The sequence below is a fragment of the Python bivittatus genome, unplaced genomic scaffold (genome assembly GCF_059951505.1).
Source record: "Python bivittatus isolate LINGU-HERP-01145 unplaced genomic scaffold, Pbiv_v1 ctg000310_np1212, whole genome shotgun sequence".
Lineage (NCBI taxonomy): Eukaryota > Metazoa > Chordata > Lepidosauria > Squamata > Pythonidae > Python > Python bivittatus.
This window is the reverse complement of record NW_028277054.1, coordinates 11866787-11893644: the sequence shown is the minus strand read 5'-3', so window position 1 is coordinate 11893644 and position 26858 is coordinate 11866787. Positions and strand designations below refer to the sequence as shown.

Genomic DNA, 26858 nt, shown 5'->3' with positions numbered 1-26858 from the left:
TGGGGCTGATGAGCCACTAGAAAACAGGAGCTTGAATCAGAAAAGGAGTTGGCAAACATGGAATCATATTACAGTCCTTAAAAGGGCAGTTGCTACCATGAAAAGGAGGATCCAAGGATTGCAAAAAGGCCCATGCAGAGCTGCACGTCACTCTTATTTTTCCCCTTATATTAGGTACTGACAAGGTGGCATGCATGAAGTTAGTTCTTACGATATAATGGCATTAAATGTTCAGATTTTCTTCCCCCCCCAAAAAAACACATTTGGGCAAGCACACCAAAATGTTAGGATAAGATTTCAAGATCTGGGATGCTAGATAAGGAGCAACTCCCATTTTGAAGGGAAACTAAAATATTCTCAAGATTCTCTTTTGGTCTGTAAATGTTCTGCCCCAACAGTACATATTGCATATTATCAGGAGAGGAAATCATTCAATTTCCAGAGAGATTTCTTCTGCCCATACCTGAAAGGATGAATTTCTGAGTGCAAAGCTTCAGGTAGTAGAGAGAAGTATTTCTCAACCTCGGTGACTTTATGATGTGTGGACTTCAACTCCCAGAATTCCCCAGCCAGCATAGTGCTGGGGAATTCTGGGAGTTGAAGTCCACACATCATAAAGTCGCCGAGGTTGAGAAACACTGGTAAAGAGGCTACATTTTGACCCAGTAATGGCTATACCCAAGATGAACACCGCCTGCTTCTTTTCTAGGCACAGTCCAAGCCAACGTCCTTGTTCAAGGATGGAAAATGGATTCCTGGCAGCACTGTTCTGCTGCCATCTTGTGGCTTAAAATGTAATCTGATCCGATTTACAGAGGGGCATTCGAGAGCAAGAGAGGAGTTATCTTTCAGCCACAACTGGAACTTCCAATCACTTCAATCAAGAAGCTATCAGAGTTTCCCCTACTATGAGGAAAAGCCTTGTCTAGGATCATCACCACCACCACCACCACCACGTGCAATAGCACTGCATCATATAAATCTTGCTACTAGCTTGGTTCAGGATTTTAGGTCCCCACTTCCGTCTTTGCACATCAAATTTTTGTTCCATGCATGAAACAGCCCTGACCTTTCCTTTGTTTCTTTTCTTTTTGGCACAGGGCAAAAAGGATTCGTGGAAATACTCAGAAGCAACCCGAGGCCCTCCATGTGGTTTAGAGATCTATTCCCAATATCGCTTTTGGAACTAGAGCCCAAAGACCAGCTGGCACCAAACAGTCCCTTCAGAGTTTGGTTGTTCTCCTGCCCTTTAGAGAAAAGAATTAAAGACTAATGTTTTGAACCAGGCCCTTCCAATTGTCTTCCTGATGCTTTAAACATTTCCATGGTTAACTATATTTTAACGGTGAGCCTATTCTACTTTTCTTTGCCTCAGACGCATATAAACATCCAAACAAAACGTGAACATCCTATCACATAAGGCTTCATAGAGTTCAGCTTTGTCAAGATTTTAAGACTGTTCTCCTTAAGAAAACTCACTCACTTTTTTTAAGGAAGGAAAAATTCCTGAAGACTGGGGCATTTGCCAAGAAATGCAGTTCTAGGGACAGTTTCTAAGGACGGGTGGCAGAACAGAGAAGAACCACTTGAGAGCAAAACCAGCGGATACATTGGCAGGTTAGGCATTCAGCCACTTCCCCTAAAGTCTGGTGAACTACAATTGCCACGGTTCCTAGCCAGCACGGCTGTGAAATAGCAAAAGCCTCTGGTTGTCCTACCTATTTGATGACATACAGTTTCTCAGTTATGTTTGCCTCCCTAAATGGCTAGCAACTTAAAGGAACTTAAAGGTTGAAGCATTTATGAACTTGCTTTAGACCCTGGCAACTGATGCCATTTGTCCAAGGTTGCAATAGCATCCCTTGCAGAAAGAACTGGCATCTGAATGTGGTTATTTTCCTCTTCTATTCTAATCCTTTAAAAAACATTTTAAAATCACATTTACTAAGCTATGCTTAAGAGATTTCTTAAAACATCTAGCTTCAGAATGTTAAATGGTTCTTGGCTAGTCACAGTCATCCAACTCCTAAAATGAGAACAAACATTTGAACCAGCAGCATCATTTGTAATAAATAAAAAATAACATTGAAAAGTTTGCACAAAGGAAACTTGATTTAGAAAAACTGTTATTTGGGGAAGGAGGAAGACAGGACAAAAGATGCTGACAGTCAATGACAATTATACTAAAGAACAAAAACAAGCCTGTCCCTCTACTCAAAACGTTTTAGCAGTTCCCACTCTGTGCAAGGGAAGACAACTATATTACATTAAATATGAACGAAGAAATTCCATTTTGGGATGATAGAGGAGATAACTCTTGCAGCAATGTCTAAGAACATAAGCAGTGCCCTGTTGGATTGAACCCCTGCCCCATCTGTTCTCACAATGGCCAACTAACTGCACAAGGAAGTCCATTAGTCTCATAGCAAATGGCCTTCAGAGGCAGTCCCACTGCTATCAAGACTAATAGCCACTGATCCCCATGACTTCCATGAATTGGTCCATCCCTTTTTCGAAGCCAGCTGAACACCACATCTCATGCTAGTGAATTCCAAAGTTTGATTATGCTTCATGTGATTACATAATGTACAGTACTGGGCAACATTTCATCCACCTAGTCTGCGACCATCAATGTTGCTTTTAGATAAATCTTACTGAATCAACCTGCTTGATTTGATTTCTTCACAGGCCTCCTCTATAGGGGGAATAGGAAGAGCCATGGTGAAACGGGCTAAAGAGAATCAAGCCCATATTTTTCTATAATGGTGCACATAAACATCTATAGAATGAAGGCAATGTAAACATGTTTACAAATATGGAAATTTAAGCAAGCCCAGCTAATTGGTAACTTATTTAGCTCTCACATTAAAAAAAAAAACCACAATACAGCGTGAAGATCCACGGTAGGATAAGTTCTTTTTGGGTTAAATAATATATAAACTTGAGCTCAAATGAGTGCTTAAGAGACTGAAGACTGTATATAATTCTAAAACATTTCTAGGGAGCCTAGTAACAGCTTACTATTATGGATTATTTTAAAGTATTTTTGAAATGCTTGTTTATTATTATTAAATGTTAATTGATTCTCCCAAATTGTTGCAGTAGAGCTCAGCTGTCACTCTCCAAGTTTCATAACCAACAAAACAGAGCCTACTGGGCAAATGCTTATACTGTACAACTTACTACAACATATCTCTAAGTGCCTCCCTCTCTAGGGAGAAATGGGTGATCCATGCTTCCCTAATGAAACTGTAGGCTAAGATTAAGCAACCTACATTGTGATCCCCATAGTCCCTAACCACTGAAGATGCTAATTAGAGCTTTTCCTACCAAGCTCTCTACAGCTGCTCAAAATCAACAGGAAACAACTAGTGCTTTCTAGAGATTTAGACTGATGTTGATCTGTCAACCTCAGATAACATGAGGAAGGGCCAGGAGTTGCGGAAGCCAGTCCAGCATCTGGTTAGAAGATGCTGATTCTCAGAAATATATTCAGAGATATTTTCACTGTATTCATACACAGAGGCCACTTCTAGTTTCACATTCTAAATCAATGCTCTATATTGCTCTATACAGATGCAGACAATCACAGGAATGCAGAGGTGGCATACAATTTGTTTTTGAGGAACTGCTAGTCCAAACCACAGCTTTCATATCCAAGAACAAGTATCTGATGACTTCAATCTATATAGTAAAAACTGGAATACTGTTAAAAATCCCCGACGAATAAGTAGAAGTTGCAAGATATAACTTTGGTTGTTCATAGTGCAACTTGGAGATTGTCTGAAGGCAACAAATGGATCTGGAGCTACAGGATGCATGCTTCTGGTCTCTAGGGTCCTGTCTTTCTAGCCCTACCTGAACTTGATAGGGATGTAATCTCTCCCACTGGGCTTCAACAGAGACGATGATTTCACAACATAAAAGAAATACATGAAAATGCTGTCTTTGAACCTAATGAACAAAAACTGCTAGAGAAAGCTGTCTGAAATAACATCTCCATTTTGAATAAATGGCCTGGTAAAAAACCTATTCTTGTAGCTTCACAGAAGAACAGAGTGTGTCTTACAAGATCACTCTTGCAATCTACTTATCTCCTGGCAGTACAATGGGGTATCTGAACATATCAGGCCTTGCGCTGAGGCTGTGGACATAGCAGGGACTCATCTGCTGCCTTCTCTGCACACTGGTGGATGGCAGTGCAAATTCAGCTCTAGGCATGTCAAATCCCAGCAACCAGATATCCTAGGGCATTCAGCATTATCACATATAAGCCTTAAATACACCCTTAAAGGCAACAACATTTATACTAGCACTAAAGATCCATTCTGTGAGCAGTCACTTTTAGGTACATCAGGTTGTTTAAAAACAAAAAAAGGCAACTCAAATATGAGAAGCCTCTCTAGGGTTCTAAGCTGAATTAAAGCAGACCACCTGACAGCCTAGTTCAGTGTTTCTCAACGTTGACAACTTTAAGATGGGTGGACTTCAACTCCCAGAATTCCCCAGCCAGCATGGGGAATTCTGGGAGTTGAAGTCCACCCATCTTAAAGTTGCCATGGTTGAGAAACATTGAACTAGTTTTACTAATGCTTCTTCTTCATGCAAGCACATAAAGCAAGCTATGAAAAGATAATATAACATCCAAATTCAAGATCCTGGTGGACTGATCCCAAGTACCCAGGATTTGTAACATTTACTTCTGCCTTGCAACCCTGCTTGCAAACAGCAAAACAAAATTTTGTATTTGGACCTCACAAGGGATTTGGTTGGTTTTTGGGCTACCCATTTATAGCAAACCAGGAATCCTGGATTTTTGTTAAGTGGGAACATGGTCAGTAATTTAAAACTCCATGATTTAAAAAAAAAAAAAAATCTGCTGCTCTAGTAAATATATCCCCAAACCACAAATGGTAACTGCAATCTTTGAAAAAGCATTCCTCCACAAAACAGAATGAATGCTCCTATGTGAATGCCTGCTGCAATGCCTATAAGCATCTAAAATCAAGCATTATTTTCCTTCAAGGCTATTGTCTTCACTCATAAACAAATTCAATCAAATAAACAACATGCAAAAGTGTCTTTTCCAGGTGACAACCCTAATAGTTCATTATACCCTATCTCCATCCCCTGATCAGCTCCATGAAAAGGCAGTTTCCATTTGCCCTAGAACAGCATGGCAGGAAGACCAGTCTAGCAACATCCCCTGACGTCAATAGAAATAATTCCCCATTTGAAATAATGCTTTTCTCCAACTGCTAGTAACCCTGCTAGTTGCCAAACAGACAACAGATATGCATCATGGACCCATTCATCAGCCAAAAGACTAAAAAGCTTGTGCATATCATGACAAGATAAAATTGGGGGGGGGAGCATACAACATCTTATAAACCACAGAGGTTTTAATCAAAAGGTGGGTTATGCTTCTAAAAATAAATCTGTACTTGCTATTTGTAGGCAGGGATAAAGACCTATCACCAAGACACAGTTCCCAACAACTGGTCATTATCTGTCATCTACTCACAACCTGTAATTTATGGTAGTACTTTAAATCTCCTTTGCAATCCTGAGCCTTGGAAACTTGCATTCCTTTCTAATTTGCCTAAAGTTAATTTCAGTACAATTGCAGCATATATAATATAGTCATCATATGGAAAATTTACCTTACCTTTGTAAGTCTTTCTGACATTCAGAACGTAACCCACATGATGAATAAAGCAGCATTTGAAACCTACAAATCAGCTACTCAATATTCATTCAAGCAACTTCAGAAAGAATCTACATTCTAATTGTATGGACTAAGAAAACACACCAGAGAAAATTTTTGCTGCCATATACAGGGTCAGAGTTTAACCAGCTGTCCAACATGTCCTTGACCAAATTTAACACTGAAAAGCAAGTTCCGGAGAACTGCATACTAGCAAAGTTTTCTCCTCCAGCCATATCAAGAATTCCACTTTTCTTATGAAAAGTCATTCTGCATCTGCAGAGAGACATTTCAGCGTAAGTGCTTCAATGGTCATCCGAAACAAGAGAAAAAGGAGAACTATTACCAAAGGAGCAAGTGAAAATAAATGGGTTTAAAAGAAAAATGGCAGATAAATTCAGCATGTGATAAGTCCACAACTGGGTAAGAGCCAAAGCTGGTATGAATGTCCTGTTTGTGTGATTATAGGACACAACAAGTGCAGAAGTCCATACATCCTCAACCTTAATTGTCTGTCTTAATCATCCTCCAGAGGATGGGTTGGCTTTTATTATTTTTGATCTTAAGTCCCAGTTTTATTATTATGATGTTGTTTTTAAATCTGACTATATTTATTTACAATCCCAATAACGTATTGGGGAGTTGTATGCTGCTCAGAATCAGCTGAGGACAGTGGTTTATAAGCCAAGCAAGCAAGCAAGCAAGCAAATAAATAAATAAAAGGATTACTGTTTAGATAGGAGACCATACTGAGTTTCATTTATAGAATGCAATAAAAATATTTGATACTATTATTCTGAAATTACTATGGTAAAAAGCCAAAAAAATGAGACAAACCCAGGAAAATCTCAAAACATTAATTAGAAATTTTGGAACAATTCTTTGTTTCTTTATGGTTGTTTTCCAAGCTCAAGTTATCTACCACCACAAGAATTAGAAATGTGAAAAATGGGAACAATAGCAGCAGTATTAATCTATGTGCCCCAAATACTGCATCTTACTCAGGCCATCTTTTACAATCTCATGAGATGAAGACTAGTGGATTTAGCTAAAAAAATAATTGGCAACCAAGAGGAATCTTGAGACTGACAACTATGGATAAGGAAAAAGAAGAAATGGGAAAATTAAATAAGAATTTGACAAGACATATTTGTTTATCTTAAAAATCTTCTCTATGAAATCCTAATAGAGAAACACATCGGATTAAAGAAAAGTGTACAAATTGTAGTTCTGTTCCTTTTAAAGACAGAACACATATTATTTAGCAAGTTTACTCTGACTACAAACACCCCAGCTCTCCCCTCTCTATATTATTTTATGTATCAAGTCTGTTATGACATTTTGGGTGAGGAAGGTGTCAAGTCAACGTCAGACACACTATGCTAGTTTTTTCAAACTTGGGGCAAGTATTTAACCAGGAAACCCACAAAGGTTAAAAGTTGTATAAGTGGAGCCTTGCTACAGCACCAACAAGAGAGACCTCTACCACCATATAAAGTAGGCCAAGAGTTAAAAATACTGGCCTGTAAATTTGGAAAGAGCGCTAATTCATGTCAGTTGTTGACATCAAGTATGAGCTTTGGTGTTGAGAACAGTAGAGCAGCAACTCCCAGAGCTGTTAAATTAAGAAGTTAACTAGTCAATAAACAGCAGATTAAAAAACCCTACTCTACGTGATTATGGTTGCACTTATTCCTCATAATGTTATGTATGAGCATTAAAACACTGGCCTACCCACTAAATACTAAGGCCAAGAAGTGATGCTCAACAGGATCTCACGTTTATTATTGAGAAGTGATTAATGGTGAAAGAAAGGCATCACCCATTCCTCATTGGCTTAACAAGAAAACTGAAGAAACATTCACTACACAGTTTACAATATTTTTTCTTCCAAAATTAATTTTCCTGTAAACAAACAAGTTTTTACCACTGTTCTCAGCCTTCAAATCAAATCAAGCCAGACTTAATCTGTAATCCATATAATGCACAAGAACAGAACATTTCTTAGGACTCTTCGTATTTCACTTTTGAGAGAGAAAATGAACCACCCCTCAGACATGACCTCGTAGACAAATCCCATTCAAATCTTCTAGGCATAAAAAACTCAAAATTCTTCATAAAATTCCTCTTCCAGTCCATGGAAAAAAAAAGTTATTCATTCCACTTTCCATGGTGGATGTCCAAAAGAAAGTCACAACTCGGTGTTCCAAGTGCAAATATCAAAAAAACCAGGAGGAAGAGGGGTTCAGAAGGCCAGGAAACCAGGTAAGCGGCAGATTTAAAAATTAGAGGAAAAAAAGGCATATGCCACTTGCGGACTTTAAAATCCGATAACATAGTAAAAAGACAAAAAAACAAAACGAAACAAAAAAAGCATATACTCTGAAATCACAACCAAAGCCAAAAGAAAGGGGACAGTTTTCACCTCTACTCTACCTAGAAGGGTTTTTTTGTTTTTGTTTTTTAAGTCCTATGTCTCTTGTGAAATTTCAATTTTTTTTTTAAACTGTACGTTTATAAGAGTTTGTATGGAGTCAATGAAATAAGTCCTAATTCTTTCTGGTGTAGTCTTTCTTCCTCTTGAAAGATATCGGAGATGCATCATCTCTGTTGCAGTCTTTGTGAAAGGGCTCAGCATTTTATTTGACGCGGCCTTGACGTTCCTACAAGAAAGAGAGCAGAAGGAAACAGAGATTGTTAGTGGATCACAGTATTGTAAAACTTTAAATGTGATCTTCATTGGTGAAATGGATTACAATGACAAGAGATTAAGATACACTGAGGCATCTTTCCATATTCTGAACCTACCATGATAATTAAATACCTAATTTTTGCAAATGTTCATACCTAAAACACATAGCTTCTGAAACAAACCATGTTACCAAAAAACACTTTCATTTATGCCTTCTCCCTGCATATTCCAATACTTAGAAACTTCATGCAAATAAATGAGCTTGCATACATTTAACTAAATGATACACTAATCTTTACACAGTCATAAAAATAAAAACTGTAATATAAACTAATATACTACCCCATGACATCGCTCACAATTACAACTGCCACTTTTATGATGGGGAAAAGGTAAATAAGTGGCTATTGTATTACTTGCTGTCTACATTCCAAGTCATAACGTACGTAGGCAAATGATCACTTTTTCATCTTTAGGGAAGAGATGTGTTTGTTCAAGTCAACACACTGATAAGAATTCCCCTAAAAAGAAGCTATCTATTTCAGAAGAAACTGCTGCTCCTCTCACCTCTTCTTACTCTAGAAGCAGCCTGTAAATCTGTCTGAAATGTCTTTTCTCCATCAAATGTCTGTGTGTGTTTTATGCAGGGTGGGATTTGCCTCTAGAAATTTTAGGTTCATAACTCTTGAGATTCTCTAGGCAGCCTTGGTCAAAACTAATTTTGACCTATGCCCACAGAACTGCTATAGGAAAGAATAATTTGCCTTGAGAAATGATGCGACATAAAACTTTCTAGCACTTTCAGTCAAAAGGCAGCAACTATAATTATGTTATTTGGTAATGTTAACTCCGAAAGAGGGCTTAATCTACACAAACTACTGCTCCTTCTCATTAGAGATACACTTTTGCAGCCCATCTTGCTACTTCTGTGGCAATAACAGAAGGCAGCAAGATCAGCTTCTACTGACCTTGTCTGTGAGAAGGAGCAATATTCATCCTGTCTAAAAGATCAAGGCTAGTGGCCCTTGCTAAGAAGTAAAAGCAAATCTATTAGTTATTCAAAGCACGACCAATCCCTTCTCTGTAAGTTATTCAGAACATTGTGTGAGTTGGCTATCACACATGGATATCAGGATGACAGCAATGCAAATACTGTTCCTACATACAGCTGAAGGAACAAAGGTAAGATTCAAGTTATAGATAAAGCCCAAGTTTCAGGGAACTGAATATGATATCCACCCATTCGCAAAGCTATCTACTTATCTGTTTAGTCAATACTATCATAGAGAATTTTTTGGACACAAATTCTGGAGATGGAGAAACTGTAAATCCTAGAGCAAGAGTGAACCACCTGCTACCCACCCCCAGGCTTTGGACTACAGCCTCATAAATCATGACTGCTAGCCATGATGGCTGAAACCTATGGGAGTTATAGTTCAAAATATATGGAGGGCATCAGGTTGCTTATGCCTGGCCTAAATGGTTAAGCCACCCAGGAAACAAATTTAAGAGCTGTCCAACAACCCACATTTCTTTTACCTTGAGCTGGTAACAGGTGGCCGCACCTATTTTAAAACCATCTGCCTTGGTTATCAAATTAGAGATCACAACTAGAATTTCTGACTGTCTCAAATATAACACGTTCTTGGCCCCTCTCTTTCAAAACAGGGTCTTAAGATCTGTTTAGACCCTGATCTACCTTTCTTAGAGCCAGGTCAACTATCTCCTAGAAGGTTTTTCCTTTTCCGTCCCCATTCCCTTTTTCTTATTTTTTACTGTATATCCTTTTTGACTGAGAGCCTAAGGGTAGGGATTGCCTTTCATTATTTGGTAAATTGCACTAGGCATCTTTTAAGCTCAGGGGTGAATTTATTTAGCATTTATACCCCGTACTTCAATCAGAAAGATTCCAGTGCAGCTTATAAATCAATAAAACTAGAAATTCCAGCCAGCAAGCATAAAGTCTGAAATGACACAACAGATAAGGATAAATTAAAGGTATAAAAAAAGAAAGGAATACTAAAATGACATTTCTTAGTACAAGGATCTTAGTCTGCCAGAACTCACTGGAATGGCTGTGAGGAAGGAAATAAAGCCCAATATATAAAAATAGATAAACACTTTACTTGTAGAAGTAGAGCTCTTTGAATACAGTTAAATATATTTCTATCACTGGCCTAACTATGTCTTGTTTCAGAAAAATGATAAGGCATTCTCTGCTTTTCCATTTGTTTTATTAATATTGTTCTGTGTTTTATGCATTACAATTTTAAACATGGATTTATTCCAGGTAATCCATACTGAAAACTATGAATGTGAAAGAGGAAGAGTCACATAAACAAAATTAATCTCTACAGTAAAATCATATTTTCTATTTGTCTTTAAGAACAGGACAACTCAGAGTAATGCTTGCAATGCTTCCTTACCTAATCCAGCCTTTCTCAACTGGTATTCTGTGAGAGATTGTGATTAAAACCAAACTAAACCATAGTTTTCTGAATTTTGTGCACTGCACAATACTAATGATGGCAGCGATAGCAATTTTTACACACCATGACACAACTGCCAGCCTGCTGCTGTGATGTTGTAAATGTTGTAAAACATGGATTGTGTAGATTAGACATGAATTGTATTATGACATTTTTGTATTTTTTGTAATTTTTATGCAGAGGTTCCCTGAGACCTGAAAATTATTTTAAAGTTCCTTCAGGGTAAAAAGGTGAGAAAGGCTGCTCTAATCAGTTGCCTATTCTGAATCTATTTATTCAGAACCTATCCTTTAAGATCAATGAAAGGAGACACTCTGACCAGCACAAAATAGGGTTTAACTAATACCTTGTCTTATTCCATACTACTTGTTTGGCTAGTAGGCAGGCAGGCACACTTTTTTTTTTACATAATCTATTCATATTACAATGTTTTATTCCAATTTAAGATAAGAATGCATTCTGAAAGAGTTCAACAAAACTGGCAATACTCCTAATTCATGTATTATAGTTCTGGTCACCTGGGGATAAGCTGCTGCTTCTGAGAAATATTTGTTTACCAGTCACCATTTAATGCAAGATTCCTGGATAACACACTAGAGGAAGAGTAAAATGCCATAAAATACAATGCTACTTAAATAACCTTATGCAGAGTTCTGTGGAAGAAAGTACACAGCTTTCAGATTTTTATGAGTTTTATATGAAATGGATCAGCACACAGCATATGGCAAGAAAAGCCGATAATTAGACCAAACATTATCCCAACAACCAATTTTTATACAACCTCAGATCTGTTTAACACTGAAATTCCCATTTCATTTCATTCAACCATGGTTTAATACAAAATTATAAATGCCATAATCTGATGAAGTACTGTATTATCAGGAGAAGCTTGCTCCTGATAATAATTGTACAAATTTGATGATATAATTTGAATGCATTGTGAGTTACAGTATAGCACTATTTTGCTATTGCAAAAGCTTAATCCATACATAAAGATCAGCTATGGTTGGGCCACAGAAAACATGTTTTAGGTTTGCAGGCTCATGCTTACATTCTGCATTTCTGATTAAGCACCCACTTTGCCATGAATCCCCAAATGGAACAAACTATAGCTATGCATCTCCAGTGAAGTAGTGTAAACTGAAATTATTTACTGAAACAACTTCTGCTCCCACAAGACAGGCCTCCATGTTTTCCTCAAACACCCAATTTCAGATGTACTATAATGCCTGAAATGACCAATCTTAAGATGGGTGAAGGTATCTGTAGAAGATAACGGAACATCAGCAATGCTGTTTTGTACCAAAGTGCTTTCCACTTATCCAAAATGCATTTGTATATGTTCTCTTGCAAACTGAACACAGTTCAAAGGTAATTTAACTCTTCACCCAGGCCTCCGGTGAGGGAGAATGAAACCCTTCACTTTATTTCATCTGGTCTGTAGCACTTGCCATCTTTTATTTTTATCTTTTATCGATTTTATTGTAATTTCTTTGATTGCTGTGAGCCCTCCAAGTTGTTAAAAGACAGGTGGCATACAAGTTTTATTATTATTAATAATAATAATTTATTAATCTAACACGTGTTGTTTAAAAGTTTTAAGAGTTTTCAGCACTATGCCTATTTTTATATGTTCAAAACAGATTTCTAGTTATTTTATCTTTTTTTAAATTCTATGCCCTATCTTTTTGCCCATTAGACATTCTAGGCAGAATTATGTCTGAACTATCCTTGAGAGCTGACATAAAACCTAGAAACACCAAAAGCCTTCTAGATAAGTACACAGAAATATTTATTTATTTATTGAGAGCTTTCCTATATTGCCCCAAACTCTTCTGTCCTATCCTAAGCAGTATTTTAGATGCCTATCGGTACATCTCAAACAAACAAACTTATTCCAGTCAAAGAAGAGCTGCAAGTTGAAAGCCCAGAGATGTTTGGCTCTCCTTGTCACTTCAACACAAGAAATAACCTGATCCTGCTATGCTATTTGAAAATGAAATTAAAATATCATGAGTAGCTTTTTCACTGATTACAAACAGTTAAGAAGTCAAGGGGAAGAGAGTACTTCACCCCCCCCATATCTCCTTTCAAGTCAACTGTATCAAACTACTACAAGAGGAAAGGGTAGAGCCGTCTTGAACCTCTATGTCTAGCTCAGCTTAGCAATTATTGACTTTGGTTAATCTGATTTACGTTACCTAAGTGTGTTTTGTCCAGAAAGGCAAATAGAATACAGAATGCAAATCATCAGGCAAATTCTTAAAGCTCAAATATGTGCTTTGTTGATGCGGTTCAGAATATTAGGAAAATATACGTAATCCCACTCTACATAAGATATTAAATCTATAATTAATGAGCTGGGAATAAATAATTAGTAACCATCCTAACACCAGCAGAAGTGCCGGTACACACTAAATTGGATAATTTATTTTTGCCATTAAGCAACATAAATTACTTTATACATAAACATTTATAATAATGCAAGTAGAAAAACTCCTTTATTCAAAAGTTGAACAAGGCTGAGGAAATAATTTGCACCAATTCACTGGAATAAAATTATTCAATTAATCAGTGATTTCATCTTAAGGCTACAGTTCTGGGTTCTAACTTACTGACAGGATGTCAGAGTTTCAGAATATTGTAATACATCCAAAGAGACTTGGAAATACAAGTTTTTGCAATATCACAGTGTTATATTCATACTGGGAGAGTTACAATTGTAACAAGTGATTATGAAATCAATGAAACAGTTGCAGCCCTTTTTTTTAAAAAAAAAAGCTGTATTATTACTCAAATTGAAAAGCTAAAGCTTCAAAGAATATAAACATACAATCTCTTAACATTATCCTGCAATGGTGAGAACAGTCTTAGAAACTGCATTTTATAATCATAAAATCTTTCCCTAAGGCAGAAGAGAATTGTATGATGCAGAAACTGGCTCTTGATAAACATTGCTACAGGACACAAACATTAATAAATGCTCCTGTCCAGCAAACTGAAAGCCAACTCCTACTAGGCTTGGATTCTTATGGGTATGTGTCATCCAAAACTGATATCCTGAAGATCCAATACATATCTTGTCATTTTAAGGTACAGTACTGTGAGAAACAGCTCACTCCACAGGGAGTACTGAAAGAGTTACTGTTGGCCTAGGCATGTTGTTTAGAAAATGTCATGGGATACAAATATTTTCTGCTTTTGAGGACTCTCAATTCTAATCAGAAAAGAGCAACTTCTGGACCGTTTCAGTTTTAGCCTTTAAATATAAAATGACTTAATAAAAACTTTAATTTTAAGATTAAAAATACTTTTTTGGGGGTGCCTTCAAGTTAGTGTTGACTCCTAGCGACTGCCTGGACAGGTCCCTGCAGTTTTCTTGGCAAGATTTCAGAAGTGGTTTGCCACTGTCTCCTTCCTAGGGCTGAGAGAGGGACTGGCCCAAGGTCACCCAGCTGGCTTTGTATCTAAGGTGGAAGTAGAACTCACAGTCTACCAGTTTCTAGTCTGATGCCTTAACCACTACACCAAACTGGCTATTAAAAACAACGTGATCAAGTACATTCAATTAATACATTCCTGCTGGTCTGCCATTTTCAGGCCTGTACAGTGGTACCTCGGGTCATGAACGCTTCTGTTCACGAACAATTCGGGTCACAAACAGCACTGTTCGCAAAATTTTGCTTCCGTTCGCAAACTCCGCATCGGGTGACAAATAGGATCCGCGGCCATTTTCCCTGCTGTGACACGTGGTCGTGGCTTCCTGTAGGGAGGGGGACTCTCCCTCCAAACAATAACCGCCTCCCCACCCGCCTTCCTGTCCTCCACGCCAGAAGTTGCCTCGAGCAAGGTTAGTGTTCTCTCTCTTCGTACTGTACTGTGTTTCATATTTTTGTGGTTTAAAAAAAAATACATATGGTTCAGAACGGATTAACTGTATTTACATTGAACCTTATGGGAAAATTTGATTCGGGTCGCGACCAATTCGGTTCGTGACCAGAATTGTGGAACGAATTAAGTCCGTGAACCGAGGTACCACTGTATTTTCTTTACTACTTTGAATCTCCATGACTAATTTTAACATTAGTTTTGTTTTTTCCTGATGCTTTGTTGACATGGTTACCCTAAAAATATTACTCCTGTTTTCACACTTCTGAGACCTACAAATGATCATAATTTTTAGTTTAGAGAGCATGGTTATATACATTAATCTTTCCATGCCACTGCCATAACTTTATGTACTACAAAGTTAGCCTAAATCCTACCCACTATAAGCAAAGGCATGTTTCAGCCTAAATATCAGGAGAACCAAAAAAAGAACATACCTATGATTTTTTTCAAAATGTAATAAGTTATACTAGATAAATCTATATGTCATATCAATGGCTTGGATATGAAGAACTACATAGCTAGTTCCAAATGCCCAAGGTTGAATTGTTGCACAGCAGCCTCATGTCATGTGACATATCTTTTAAAAAAACTTTTAAACAAGTTGGGAGGGGACAGCTGTCATTCAAAGATCAAACAGGTCACTAATAACTAGAGTATGTCCTTAGTAGCTTTTAGGATGCTTCGGTGGTCCACTGATTAGTAATTCCTCACCAGTTAGGGCCTCAAAAACGCAAAGAGATAACTATAGAATACAAAGTTGATTTCATTCCTTAAGTTAAAAAACCGTGACACTATAAACTAGAGTAATTATGCCAAAGATATTAATTGAAAAACATTTAGACTCATAATTCAGTTTACTCACAAACAGAGCTATAAACCCTATTGTCCAGGGCATCTCATGGGGAATGAAAAAAGTCTACTCGCTACTACAGGTTTAAGCATAATGCTCTTCTATACTACACAAGTTTATTACAATTCTGCTAGCGCAGATTCTAGGTTAAATGCTATTCCCACAACTTACACTTAATGATAACCCCTTCAAATTTACTTGGGGACTGGTGTTCACAGCCAACTCTATCCAATACAGGAACATCTAAGTCCCTTTTCTTTCTCTTTCCTGACTGTTCAACAAGTTACCTTTTTCACATTTTCCTCCTCTTCCTGGCGTTTCTCATAGTGTGAGAAGTCATCAAAGATGGAAGTGGTGTGCTTGTAAGTAGCAATGATTTTCAGCACCTGTTTAGCCTTTTCCAGAGGCACCTCCTGAGTGTCCCTGGAGTTGGTCACTGGTTTATTCTCATTGTTCTCTAGGCGAATGTGCCGCAGTTGGCTGTTGGGAACGTCCTTCACAAAAATCCACCTGACATCAAATCGCCCCTTCCATTTGTCCTGGGACCACACACCAGCGCATGTATTGTAGTCCACAGCAGACTTCATTTCTGCAACTCCACAGAAATGACCACTACCATTGACACTGAACAGTAAGTAAACAGGACCTTTTCCATTCATGGACCGATAAGCAGCATCCAGTCTCTTATTACCATGCTCTGTGCTGCACCAGATGTTATATTTAATAGAACGGTGGATATCATCTTCAGAATAACTCTTGATAATGAAGACCCTACCATGTTTTGGGTTCCAGTCAAAATCCTTTGGGTTATAGTTGTTGATAGATCTCAACTTCTCCAAGACAGGGTGTGGCTCCAAAGGTGCAGATCCAGATGTGGTTTGAGACTGTCCTACTGCATTACCATCAACTCCATTTTGGCCAAACCCATTTCCACGGTTACGAGGTGCAACCCAGCGGGCAGGCTGAGCTGCCTGTTGCTGAACTGGCAACTGAGTTGGCTGGGGTGGTGCAGGTGGCAGAGGTTGTGGCTGTTGTCCTGCTGAAGGTTGCATTGCTGGTGGACTGTTATTCATCTGCTGACCCATTGGTTGGGGAGATATTTGAGTTGGTGGCTGACCAATGTTCTGAACTAAAGCCTGGGAAGGGTTTTTTGCCACTGGTCCTTTATTATCCCAAGTTCCAATGTCCATATTATGTTTAATGGGGGGTGGTGGAAGACTTGAACCTGCAATTCCATTCTTGGTCTTCAGCTTGGGCTGTTGTTTTGCAGGTTTGCTTGCAATATCAGCCCAGGATGTTGGTTTAGGAGGAGCAATAGTAGCTGGGGGCAAGCTATTAGAAGTTGCAATATTACTGGCAATAGACCCACTGCCAACAGCAGAACCAACAACTTTTGGGACACTGCTTGCTACATCAGTGCTGCCTAGTTTCAAGGCCGCCATTCCTTGGTCTATGGTATTCATGCCAGGTGCTTTATTCAAGGTCTCATTAGCAAAAGCTGACTGTCCATCAATCATTGCTCCACCCAATGAACTTGGTGCATAAGCATAGTTGCTACTATATCCTGAACTCTGAGTTGATTGCCCCTGAGAACTGTTATTACCCCAAGCAGAGAAGTCAATTCCACTTGGAAAAAAGTTAAAGCCATGCTGTCCAAGAAATGGTGTGCTGCCAAGGGCCCCTGGCTGTCCAAACATGGCATCTGGGAGAAAATGAGGCTCTCCATTGCTTAGCTGTCCATAAGAGGTCAAGTAGGGCATGGGTGGGTCACCCCCAGTAGACCAAGCAGCTTCACCCAAGGAGTAGGAAAATCCAATGGATGGGCTGTAGTAATTCGGCATGTAGGAATCTGACATTGCAGTATATGCGTTGTTCTGGAAGAAAAAAGCAAGAACTGGAGAGTTAGACTGAACAGTACATACTGTAGCATGAAAACTATATTAAATGCATTTATAGATCATTCTTCCATGTTATCCTTTCAAGCTGAAATTATTCTTTATAATCCAGAGCTACATCAAAAGGTGAGATACTGATTTCAGAGCACCAGAGAAAATGAGGCCATTCTACATTTTATCCAAACCTCAAAAAGAAATTCAAGAAGCACTTTTACCACAGAAACACTGTCTAATGTCTGTGGGGTTATACTTTTTATCTATGTAGCACTTTGCTGAGGTATAGCTAGATGATGAAATACATAGGAAGATCAATTACAAATAGTGCTATCCTGCTTTCTTTTCAAAAAGGAGCTACTGAAATTCAAATTGCCATTTGTAAGTGGACCAGAAAATAATTTAAATATTTCATACTTCAATGGCCTAATGGAGAAGATATTTAGGCCTGAACTAAATTCATTCTCCATCAGTTGCCCTAACCCCAGTTGCCATTACATATCCCCCCAGAAACAGGACTTATGCACTCAAGAGTTTTCCTGATTTCTGGAACACGTTTTTCAGCATGTAAGCCACACATTTTTTAAAAATTATTTTTTGTTAATTTCAATTTATATGCATGCAAAGCAGTCCAAATGAAGCAACTCAATTTGCAAGTATTGGCATGCATTAGATTCCCATTATTCAGTTTACTCACTGAACAGTATTTTCTTGACAAAAAGTGAATCCTTAAGTATTTAAATGCAGTTCTTGTCATCAGCCAAAAGAACCTACTCTGGGTCAAAAGGTAGGTTCTAAGAACTACACTCAGAACCATCAATATAATAAATCAAAATAAGAAATAGTATTCAGATGCTAGCTAAGTACAGACTACACCCAAAAGATTTACATGGTGGGTATTAATGAGAGACAACAAATATTTTTGTCCCAAGAACTGCATCCAAGGAAGCATGCTAGGGAGACTACATACTAGGAATAGCACCACTAATGATTAATATGTACAATTTCAAGTAATATGTATTGAGCCAAGATGGCTAAATATTATAAAAAAATATGAAAAGTTTCCCATTTTTATAGAAGTGCTTGGGCGTTAATGATTTTAGTAAGGTTTATGATCAGATACAGCTTCTCCACTCCTCCGTGTAGATAAGAAATCTTCAGTCTGGACTGATACCTCACTATGATACCAAGTGAAATGATCTATCTGTAATTAAATGAATTATACAAAGCATTTTTTTAATAACTAAGAACTTTCCAGGTGAACCTCTGCCCACTTACCTCACAATAAGAGAACATTATTATTTATTATTATTTTGCACTTTTCTCAGCAAGTATGTTTTAAACAAGCTTGAATGGAATCACACCTATGCCTTAAATATAACTGCACTTTTTCTGAGCAAGGAAAAATAAAAATGGAAGCAGCAGTGTTGGACAGCTCCTCTGAACTTTTCATAAGATCTCTGTTTTCAAAAAAGCCCTTACCAATTCTAAAAGTTTAGTATTGTTTGAGGCTAACACCCTTCCTGCAGAATTGGCTACGCTGTGAGCTAGCATTTGTTCAAGGCCATCAGGTGAGTTTGATCATTGGCACCTATGACTTCTCTGAGAATAAAAGTCAACAAGTTAATTGATCACTTGATTATAAAACACCAGATGTTGCCCCCTTATCATCAGAAACATTTTATCTTTGGAAAGCTGCTATAGTCATTTAAGCATCTCTCTGCCTGATTTATCTATTCAGTAGTATCATATCAACTGAAAGGGCTAGTTGTTTCCTTTACATTATCTTATGAACTGGGAACTGAGCAAGTTTTATATTTTGAAGTCATTTAAACTAAAAGCCTAACCATGCAGGGCTGTGAGCTCAAAGGAAGCCCTTGCTGCATTATTCTGCACCTGTGAGACAGCCCCTAAGCACTGAGGCACAGGTGAGCTGACCAAATGGTTTGAGGAGAAAGGAATTCCACGTATCTCCCTAAAGTAGCAACAGTAATGCAAATTAAAGCATTATCTAAATGAAATCTTGGAACTATCCTTTACAAGCCAGTGAGCACTCCAAAGAAGATAGAGAAGGAGTGGTTCACCTACTATATTTCAATACTAAATTTCTTAGCAATAGAATATAATGCCTTCCCAACCAAACCATTGGAAACACCTCAGGTGCATTTTGAATGGAATTAATTGGCACCAAAGGGAAGACAATCAATGACTACAGGAAGCTGTCACTTCCTCCTGCAATTCAACCACTAAAACCTTTAAATTTTACATGTTTGTTAGCTCAGAATTCAGAATCCAAAAAATCAGTGGCAGCTCTACACTACGAACAGCTTCAGATGTATGTATGTATGTATTTTATTTATTAAATTTGTATTCCGCCCATCTCCCCCAATGGGTGACTCTGTAACAGTATAAGGCAATCTTTTTCTTATGGTACTCAAGTATTGGTACAAATAGCATTGTATTGTAAATAAGTATAACACTTAAGCACTAGAAACAAACCAGCCAACTGAATGAAGTGTTAGTAATACCAATTTCCTGATTTTGAAATGCTTAAAGGAATTACACTCCTTTAAGGAGACATTTAGGACTGAACATTAAAAGGAACCTCTGCTGATCAGCAACTGCCCAACAATTGCTCTAAAACGATGTATAAGATTGACAATGTTGAGATCTGTCCCACCTTCAACTGAATATTATTTAAGCATGATAATAGCAATTGAGAAATACAATAATTCCATAATTATTCCTGCTATATGACCTATAAATTAACTGAACCCAAACATCAGATGGCTGTATATAATGCATGATTAACATGAGACCAATGTTTTATTTTTGTAACTTTTATTTACAAATAAAAATGCATCTGAAGTACACTTTAAAAACAAAATAGCTTCCTAAAGGACCAATCGCTTTAATAACATAAAGAGATTCAACAAATCTACCAGACTTTTAAAAATCTAATTAAACAGAGGGGTGAGACTGAGTATGATACTGCACACACAGAAAAATGTTCTAAATATTAATTGAAATTAGTTGGAAATGGATTTTGCCATTACCTGCACAGTTTAAGGATATAACCTGATGCAGCAAGTGCATGATAAGCAACATGTCTACAACACCCACTAGTCACCATTTAAAGGACCTCCTAGAATGACTCAGAATGTCAAAACACTCATACAGCTTTCTGATGAATGAAGTAATGACAAAGCTGAAATGCATAAGTATTTTATCAAAATTAGATTAGCAGTGCAGACTATTCTCGCCTATTGCTTAACCAGTAATATTCCAATTTATAACAGGAAATTAAAAGGTCAATAAAGTAGCATCCTTTCCTAGCAACAACAATTTGCAGAGATGGCACTTTGCTGTCACTGCTAGGAATAAACTATGATGGAAATGCAACAAAATAGCTTATAAATTAATGGCTAGTCAATGTAAGTATATGTATGTATATGTGTGTATATATATATATACAGACACAAGGACTAAATCAAGTTAACTTAGGACCTCTCTTTTAAACAGAGCATATTCTATATAAACCTAAGCATGGAAAGTTGGCATTTAGAGGTATGATCTAGTTTTTTAGATATTTGGAGGAAGGACGGAGGTCATTCCCATCACCAGTAAGGGATATAGTTATAGGAGCACAATTGCAAATTCAACTCATATGCAAATTTTTATAACTGACAAGCAGACAAGAAACTGGGCAATAAAAAGGCTTATTTTAGATCAGGTACAGCACAAAAACTGCATGGGCTTTGAACAATTATTTTTGCCTTGGAATAGAAAAGGCGATGCAATCTACTGGATCTTGGAAGAGTCAGAAATAACGAATCATACATTATCCAGCTTCCAGAATTAATAAGTTACACAGCAATCCACCTTGTGGGAATTTCTGAAAAAAGGTCAATTACCTCCCTACCCTGACACTTTTTGGTAACTTCCTATATGTAGCATCATAATTCCATATGTACCTATCCATTCCTCATATGAAGGCCTATTAAATGAAGATTAAGTGAAAACCTGCATCACATGCCCTAAGAATGCTCACAACACCTTCCCCCCGCCCCCCGCCAATACAATCTAGGTCCTGTTGTCAACTTAGCTGATATCTGGAGTAACTGGAACTGAAGCAATCAACAGCTGACAGAAAACTGGGACATTCAGCTGCACAAGGTATAAGCTATCTCCTACCGCTGGAGCTTTAGTGTACACTTTTCTGTGAAGTTCTCAGATGAAAGGATTGCTACTACTACTCAGTGTAAAGTCAATACCTACAAATTTGTAGTTCACCTTCCTTTCAAGACCTCTCAGAAACTGCACTTATATACTTATCTGCGGACCCAAAAATACTTTACAACAGCATTCCTCATCCTGATGCCTTCCAGCTATGTTCAGACTACAATTCCCATTTTCCAATTGTTGGCCATGAGCAATGACTGCTGTACAATGCTAGCATGTGACCATGTCACTGGGCACTAGAATCCAACATCACGCAAAAGTCCTAGGAAGCTGTTCCAAATGTTAGAATTCTTTCCCAAAAATCCCTGCGAAAGCTTGGACACAGGAAAATATCTGCCACTGTTGTCCTTTCAGTAGTCAAAGGAAATTGATTTAGAGCTTACAAACTAGACTGAATCTAACCATGCATCCAAGCACTTCATAACACTTAAAAAAACTGCTGAGAGTCTAAAAAGTTGTTTAGAACAACCACGGGTAAGTAAAAAGGGCAACATCTGTTTTGACTCTATTTTGACTCCTGAGGACTAAAAGACATTTCCATGTAATTTTCTTGTGATTATCTGGGATATTTTTTCAACTTCCCAGTTTAGCTTACAGCTCTTAAATTTCCTAGGTCTTCTACCTGAACACTAAGACTCATCCCTTTTTAGCTTTTGGGGATCAGCCAAGATCAGCTAGGTAAGAGAACATATTCTACATATAGTCTACTAGTTTGCAACTTCTGTATAATATCAGGCCTTACTAGATATATGATCTCAGCAGACCTGGGTTAAGATCCAAAAGCTAATTAAGGCAAAGTACTGAATTACAATTATAATCCAAAATTCATTTCTACAAATTAACAGTGCTTATTACAGTACAGGGTAAACATAGCTGGGATAGAATTGGTCAGCTTATTTTAAATATACTTACTCAGAAATTCAAAAAGGTCTGTAGAAAATTATTCCTTAATGTGTTAAAGTCTTGGTCCCACTGAAGAGGCTTAAAAGATTTATAAAGCACAAGACCCTGCTATAAGCAGTTAGCAAGCATTAATAGCTAATTAGTGAATGAGCGGAGTATAAAATATCAAAACAGAGAAATAAACTAAAAACTAGATGGCATCAGAAAAAGGGAGTGACTAAAAGCAAAGAGCACCATTAAACAAATAAGTACATTTTCTAGCACTCACCGGTCTGGCCTGAGGACTCAAGTAAGGTTCAATATCATCATCATTTAAGCTGTCTTTCTGATGTACTGATCCATTTTGCACTAAAAACAAATGTTTTGACAAGGGTTACTCAACTCTGATATGAATGTTCAATAATTTAAGAGATATGGGATTGAAGAACCTTTTGTCAGAAATTGAACATGTTTAAGATTAGCTATTACTACTCAAGGATAAGAGAATACACTCACTTCTCATAGTATCCATCTGTTTCATTGGTGATTACTGGTAGATAGTGAGGTTAAATTAAGTCCTGCAAACATATAGTTTTTGTAAAAAGTTCCATTTTACTAAACACTACAGTAGACCTGGGAGTTGGGTAATATACAAATTAAATCAATAAAACCTTCATCTAATGTGACAAACCCCTGTTCCATGACGATCTGAGTCTTCAAAGGAAGCTTTATTTGACTGACATATACATCGTCCAATATATGGTGGATTGTCATGCGGAAGACAATGTCAACATCTTCCTGCTGTACCAAGAATTAGGAGCATAACTAATTAGGTGGAAATTACAGAGAAATAGACTAATCAAGTTCACATGTAAGCCATGGTTTGTTTTAAGTATGAGCACATATACTATCAAAATCAAAAACCATATTATGGCTTAGCATGATTTGAAAATCCTACCATCTGTAGCACAGAAGCTTCCTAAGAGCAAGAGTTTATTCAACAATGGAGCAATATTCCTAAGAGGAACTCTTTTTTTGTTGTTTCTTTCTCTACAAGTAGAAGGTAACCATCTCTCAAGGATGTTGTAGACATCTCTAGGCATCTGAGGAAGTCAGCTGCAGCTCAGAAAAACTTATGCCTTTTAATAGAATTTGTTAGTTAGAAAATGTGCTACCAGATTCCTGATGTTTTCTCAAGAATACTATAATTGCAGATCCAGCACTATACAAAGGGCTCAGATTGAAGGACCTCCAAGTTCCCTTCCTTTGTTTGGATTTTAAGCTTTTGAACTAATAATGGAGTTTACAAGCACTTCCCCTTCTGACAATCCATGTCATATTTACAGGCATTTCAAGAGAAGAGAAAGAGAGCATACATGGCTTTCAAGGAGTTTTAATTTTGCTTGTGGAACCCATAAATTGGGCCCTTGAGGCAGTTGACTTTGCACACTACTCTCACTTCAGTCTTCAAAGGCTACATTTAAAGCTATGTGTACTCATTAAAACAAGGAAGGAAAGTAACTAATCTTACTCTTACACCTTCATATTTACTTTCTTGACATCTGAACAGGCCATTCTTTCCCCCTTTGGTTTGAATACTGCAGATCAGCTACCTATCTGCAATAATTAAGTACCGGCAGTTTTAATCAAAAGCCAGCTCTTACTTTAAAAAGTCCGCTGTGAAATGGCCCACCCATTGTAAGCACTTCACACCACACCATTCCTTACTTTACCGCCCTTCTGCAAATGTGGGGTGTGGGTGGTAGGGTTGGAGAGAATAAAGAGGAATGGTCTAGAGGGGGAAAAAAATCATCTACCAGAATCAGCCACTGAAACCTTTTATGGATGTTTCGCCCTGCTTTAAATTCTGACTCAACTTTTACAGTAATCTACATCCTCCGGCACTCGCCTCCTTGCCCAGGCAGATAAAAGGACCTATTCACGGACTGCCTTCCCTTTTACAGACGTTAAACTATACCGGCCAACCAAGTCGACCATTTTCAGAAGTGCTGGCGGGACGCACATCTGCCGGCAGGGCAGAGATGGGAAGCCTCTGGCCCCACGTCTTGGCGGGGGTCTCGCTGTTTAGGGTAACCCCCTTCCTTCCTTCAAAAGAGGGCGGGGGGCCCGGACCCACGCGGCAGTTCGCACGGGAGAGAAGAGGGGCACGGGGGGCGTGCGAGGCCAGACGCTGAGACCCGGGGTCGCCCCCTCCCCCCGCCGCCCCCCGGAGGAGACGGAGGCTCCCCTCAGAAAGGGCCGCCCGGAGCCCCACCGCCGCGGCTGCGGGTTCTCACCTTTGGTGCCTTGTCCCTTCGGTCTCTGGAGCGGAGGCGACGCAGCGGCGTCGGCGAGGGCGAGACAGGAAGAAAGGGGAAGGGGGAGAGAAGCGATAAGTCATGCGGCGGCAAGAACAGGCCCGGCCGGGAGAGAAGGGAGGGGAGGAAGAAGCCGAGCCCCAGCCTAGGCCGCTCCGACCTGCTGGCGGGAGACGGCGCGGAGGGAGGTCCGGTCCGGCGGGGGTCCGTTTACGAAGGGAGCGACGCGAGGGAAGGAGGAGCGCGAGCCCTGCTCCGTCCGTTTGGCCGCCCCCCGGCTAGGCCTGAAGCCGGGGCCTTTCCCAGCGTGGCGCCCCTCGCGCCTGGGGCGCCGCGCTCTCCCACCGCCGGCCTCCCTTCCTGGCTTACCTGCTCCAAGAGGCTGCTAGCCGACATGGCTCTCCGTTCAGCGGCGGGGTTCCGAGGCGAGCTGCGCGGCGAGGTGAGGGGCGGGGGTGGCGGCAACCGCGGCGGCTTTGTCCGGGGAAGGAGGAGGAGCAGCAGCAGCAGCAGCAGACACACCGCGCGGATCGCTCTCGGCTTCCTGGAGGACTCTGACTGGCTCGCCCCGCCCGCGGCTCCGCCCGCTCGGCTCGCGCTGCGTCGGCGCTCTAGCCGCTCGATGGTCGCCCACAGTCGCGCTCTATGGTGCTCGCCCCCCGCGCGCGCACTCAAGAGCGAAGGGGCGGGGCGAGAGGCCGGTCGGCGCGGCTCGGGCGGTCACGCGGCCGAGAGGCGAAAGAAGGCACGCGCGCCGAGGGAGCAGGCGCGAAACGAGGCGGAAGAAGGACAAACGGCCGGGGGGGGGCGCAGCAGCAGCAGCGGTGAGAGAAAAGCACGATGGGTAAAATGGGTGATGCGCGAGGGGGAGAGACGCGAGGGGGTGTCGGCAGCGCCCCCTTTGGGGGAACCTTGAAAACGCAGGCAAAGAGATGCCCCGGAGGAAGAAGTTGTGAAAGGTGCGGGAGACCCTTTTCACGCGTGTGCGTTTCTGTCGACGCGATTTGTGGCTTGAATCGGCCCGCGTCTTCGCCCAGACAAGTAGCACCGCCCCGCATCTGCCACAGTCGGCGTGCAACCTGGGCATGGTTGCTCGAGCATAAGACTCATGGAGCTGAGCGAGGGGGACGGGAACCGAGTTGGAAGGGGTCTGGACGGGGAATCAGGCGGACTGGCCGCGGCGATGAGGATTGTTCCTTCGGTTGGGCTTGCTGCGGTAGAGCAGACGCCCGCAGGAAGAGTGGCTGTGGGTCAGGGGTCTTGGGTGGGTGCAGCTGCTTCCAGGGAGGAGTTACGAGCCAAGACATCGAAGCCTTGGAGGGACCCATTTCTGCTGCGCTCCAGATGCCTTGACCATCAGTGACCCTAATTCCTGACTAGCGTCCCCAAATCCCACCTATCTGAAGGACCCCAGAGTTGGGGGAGAGGTAACGTTGGCCCTGGAGTTGCGTTTGACTTTCATGGACAGCTTTCTTGGCAGGCTCAAAGTGTAAGTGGCTGTTTTCTCCTGCCTCTTTTGCTGACTTCGCAGTCTAGCCTACAGCCTTGGATTTCCCCAGTGGCTCCACATCCATGTGTAAACCAGGAAGAAACTGGCTTGCCCGCTTAGCTTTCTGTATCTGCCAGAGTTGGCTGATGATCAGGTATGCACAATATGCTAAGCCATAATATAGGGCTTGTTTTGCTTAGGTTTGCCACGTTATGGGAACCCACCTTGATTGGTAAAATATTGTTTTATTGGGTTGATATGTATCCCACTTCTGTTTCCCCCACAACAAACCTGTGAGGTAGACTGGGTTGAGAGTGGTAGTCCTCAAAGTCACCCAGTGTGCTTCTGTGATTCCCTGATCCTACACACCTTCACCACTAACCACACCCTGGCTCTTATCACGTTGTGC

At 39.8% G+C, this 26858-nt stretch overlaps 1 protein-coding gene across 1 annotated transcript; it reads right to left on the bottom strand.

Moving 5' to 3' along the window:
- Positions 1–7465: 7465 nt before the first annotated feature.
- On the bottom strand, positions 7466–25572 carry YTHDF2 (YTH N6-methyladenosine RNA binding protein F2). Its single transcript, XM_088140106.1, has 5 exons — positions 25330–25572; positions 24940–24964; positions 22932–23011; positions 15917–17503; positions 7466–8370 (listed from the first exon to the last, which is right to left on the bottom strand). Exons 1-5 carry the CDS (start codon positions 25354–25356, stop codon positions 8347–8349), a joined length of 1743 nt encoding a protein of 580 aa, XP_087996232.1. The 5' UTR covers positions 25357–25572; the 3' UTR covers positions 7466–8346.
- Between the last annotated feature and the right edge of the window lie 1286 nt (positions 25573–26858).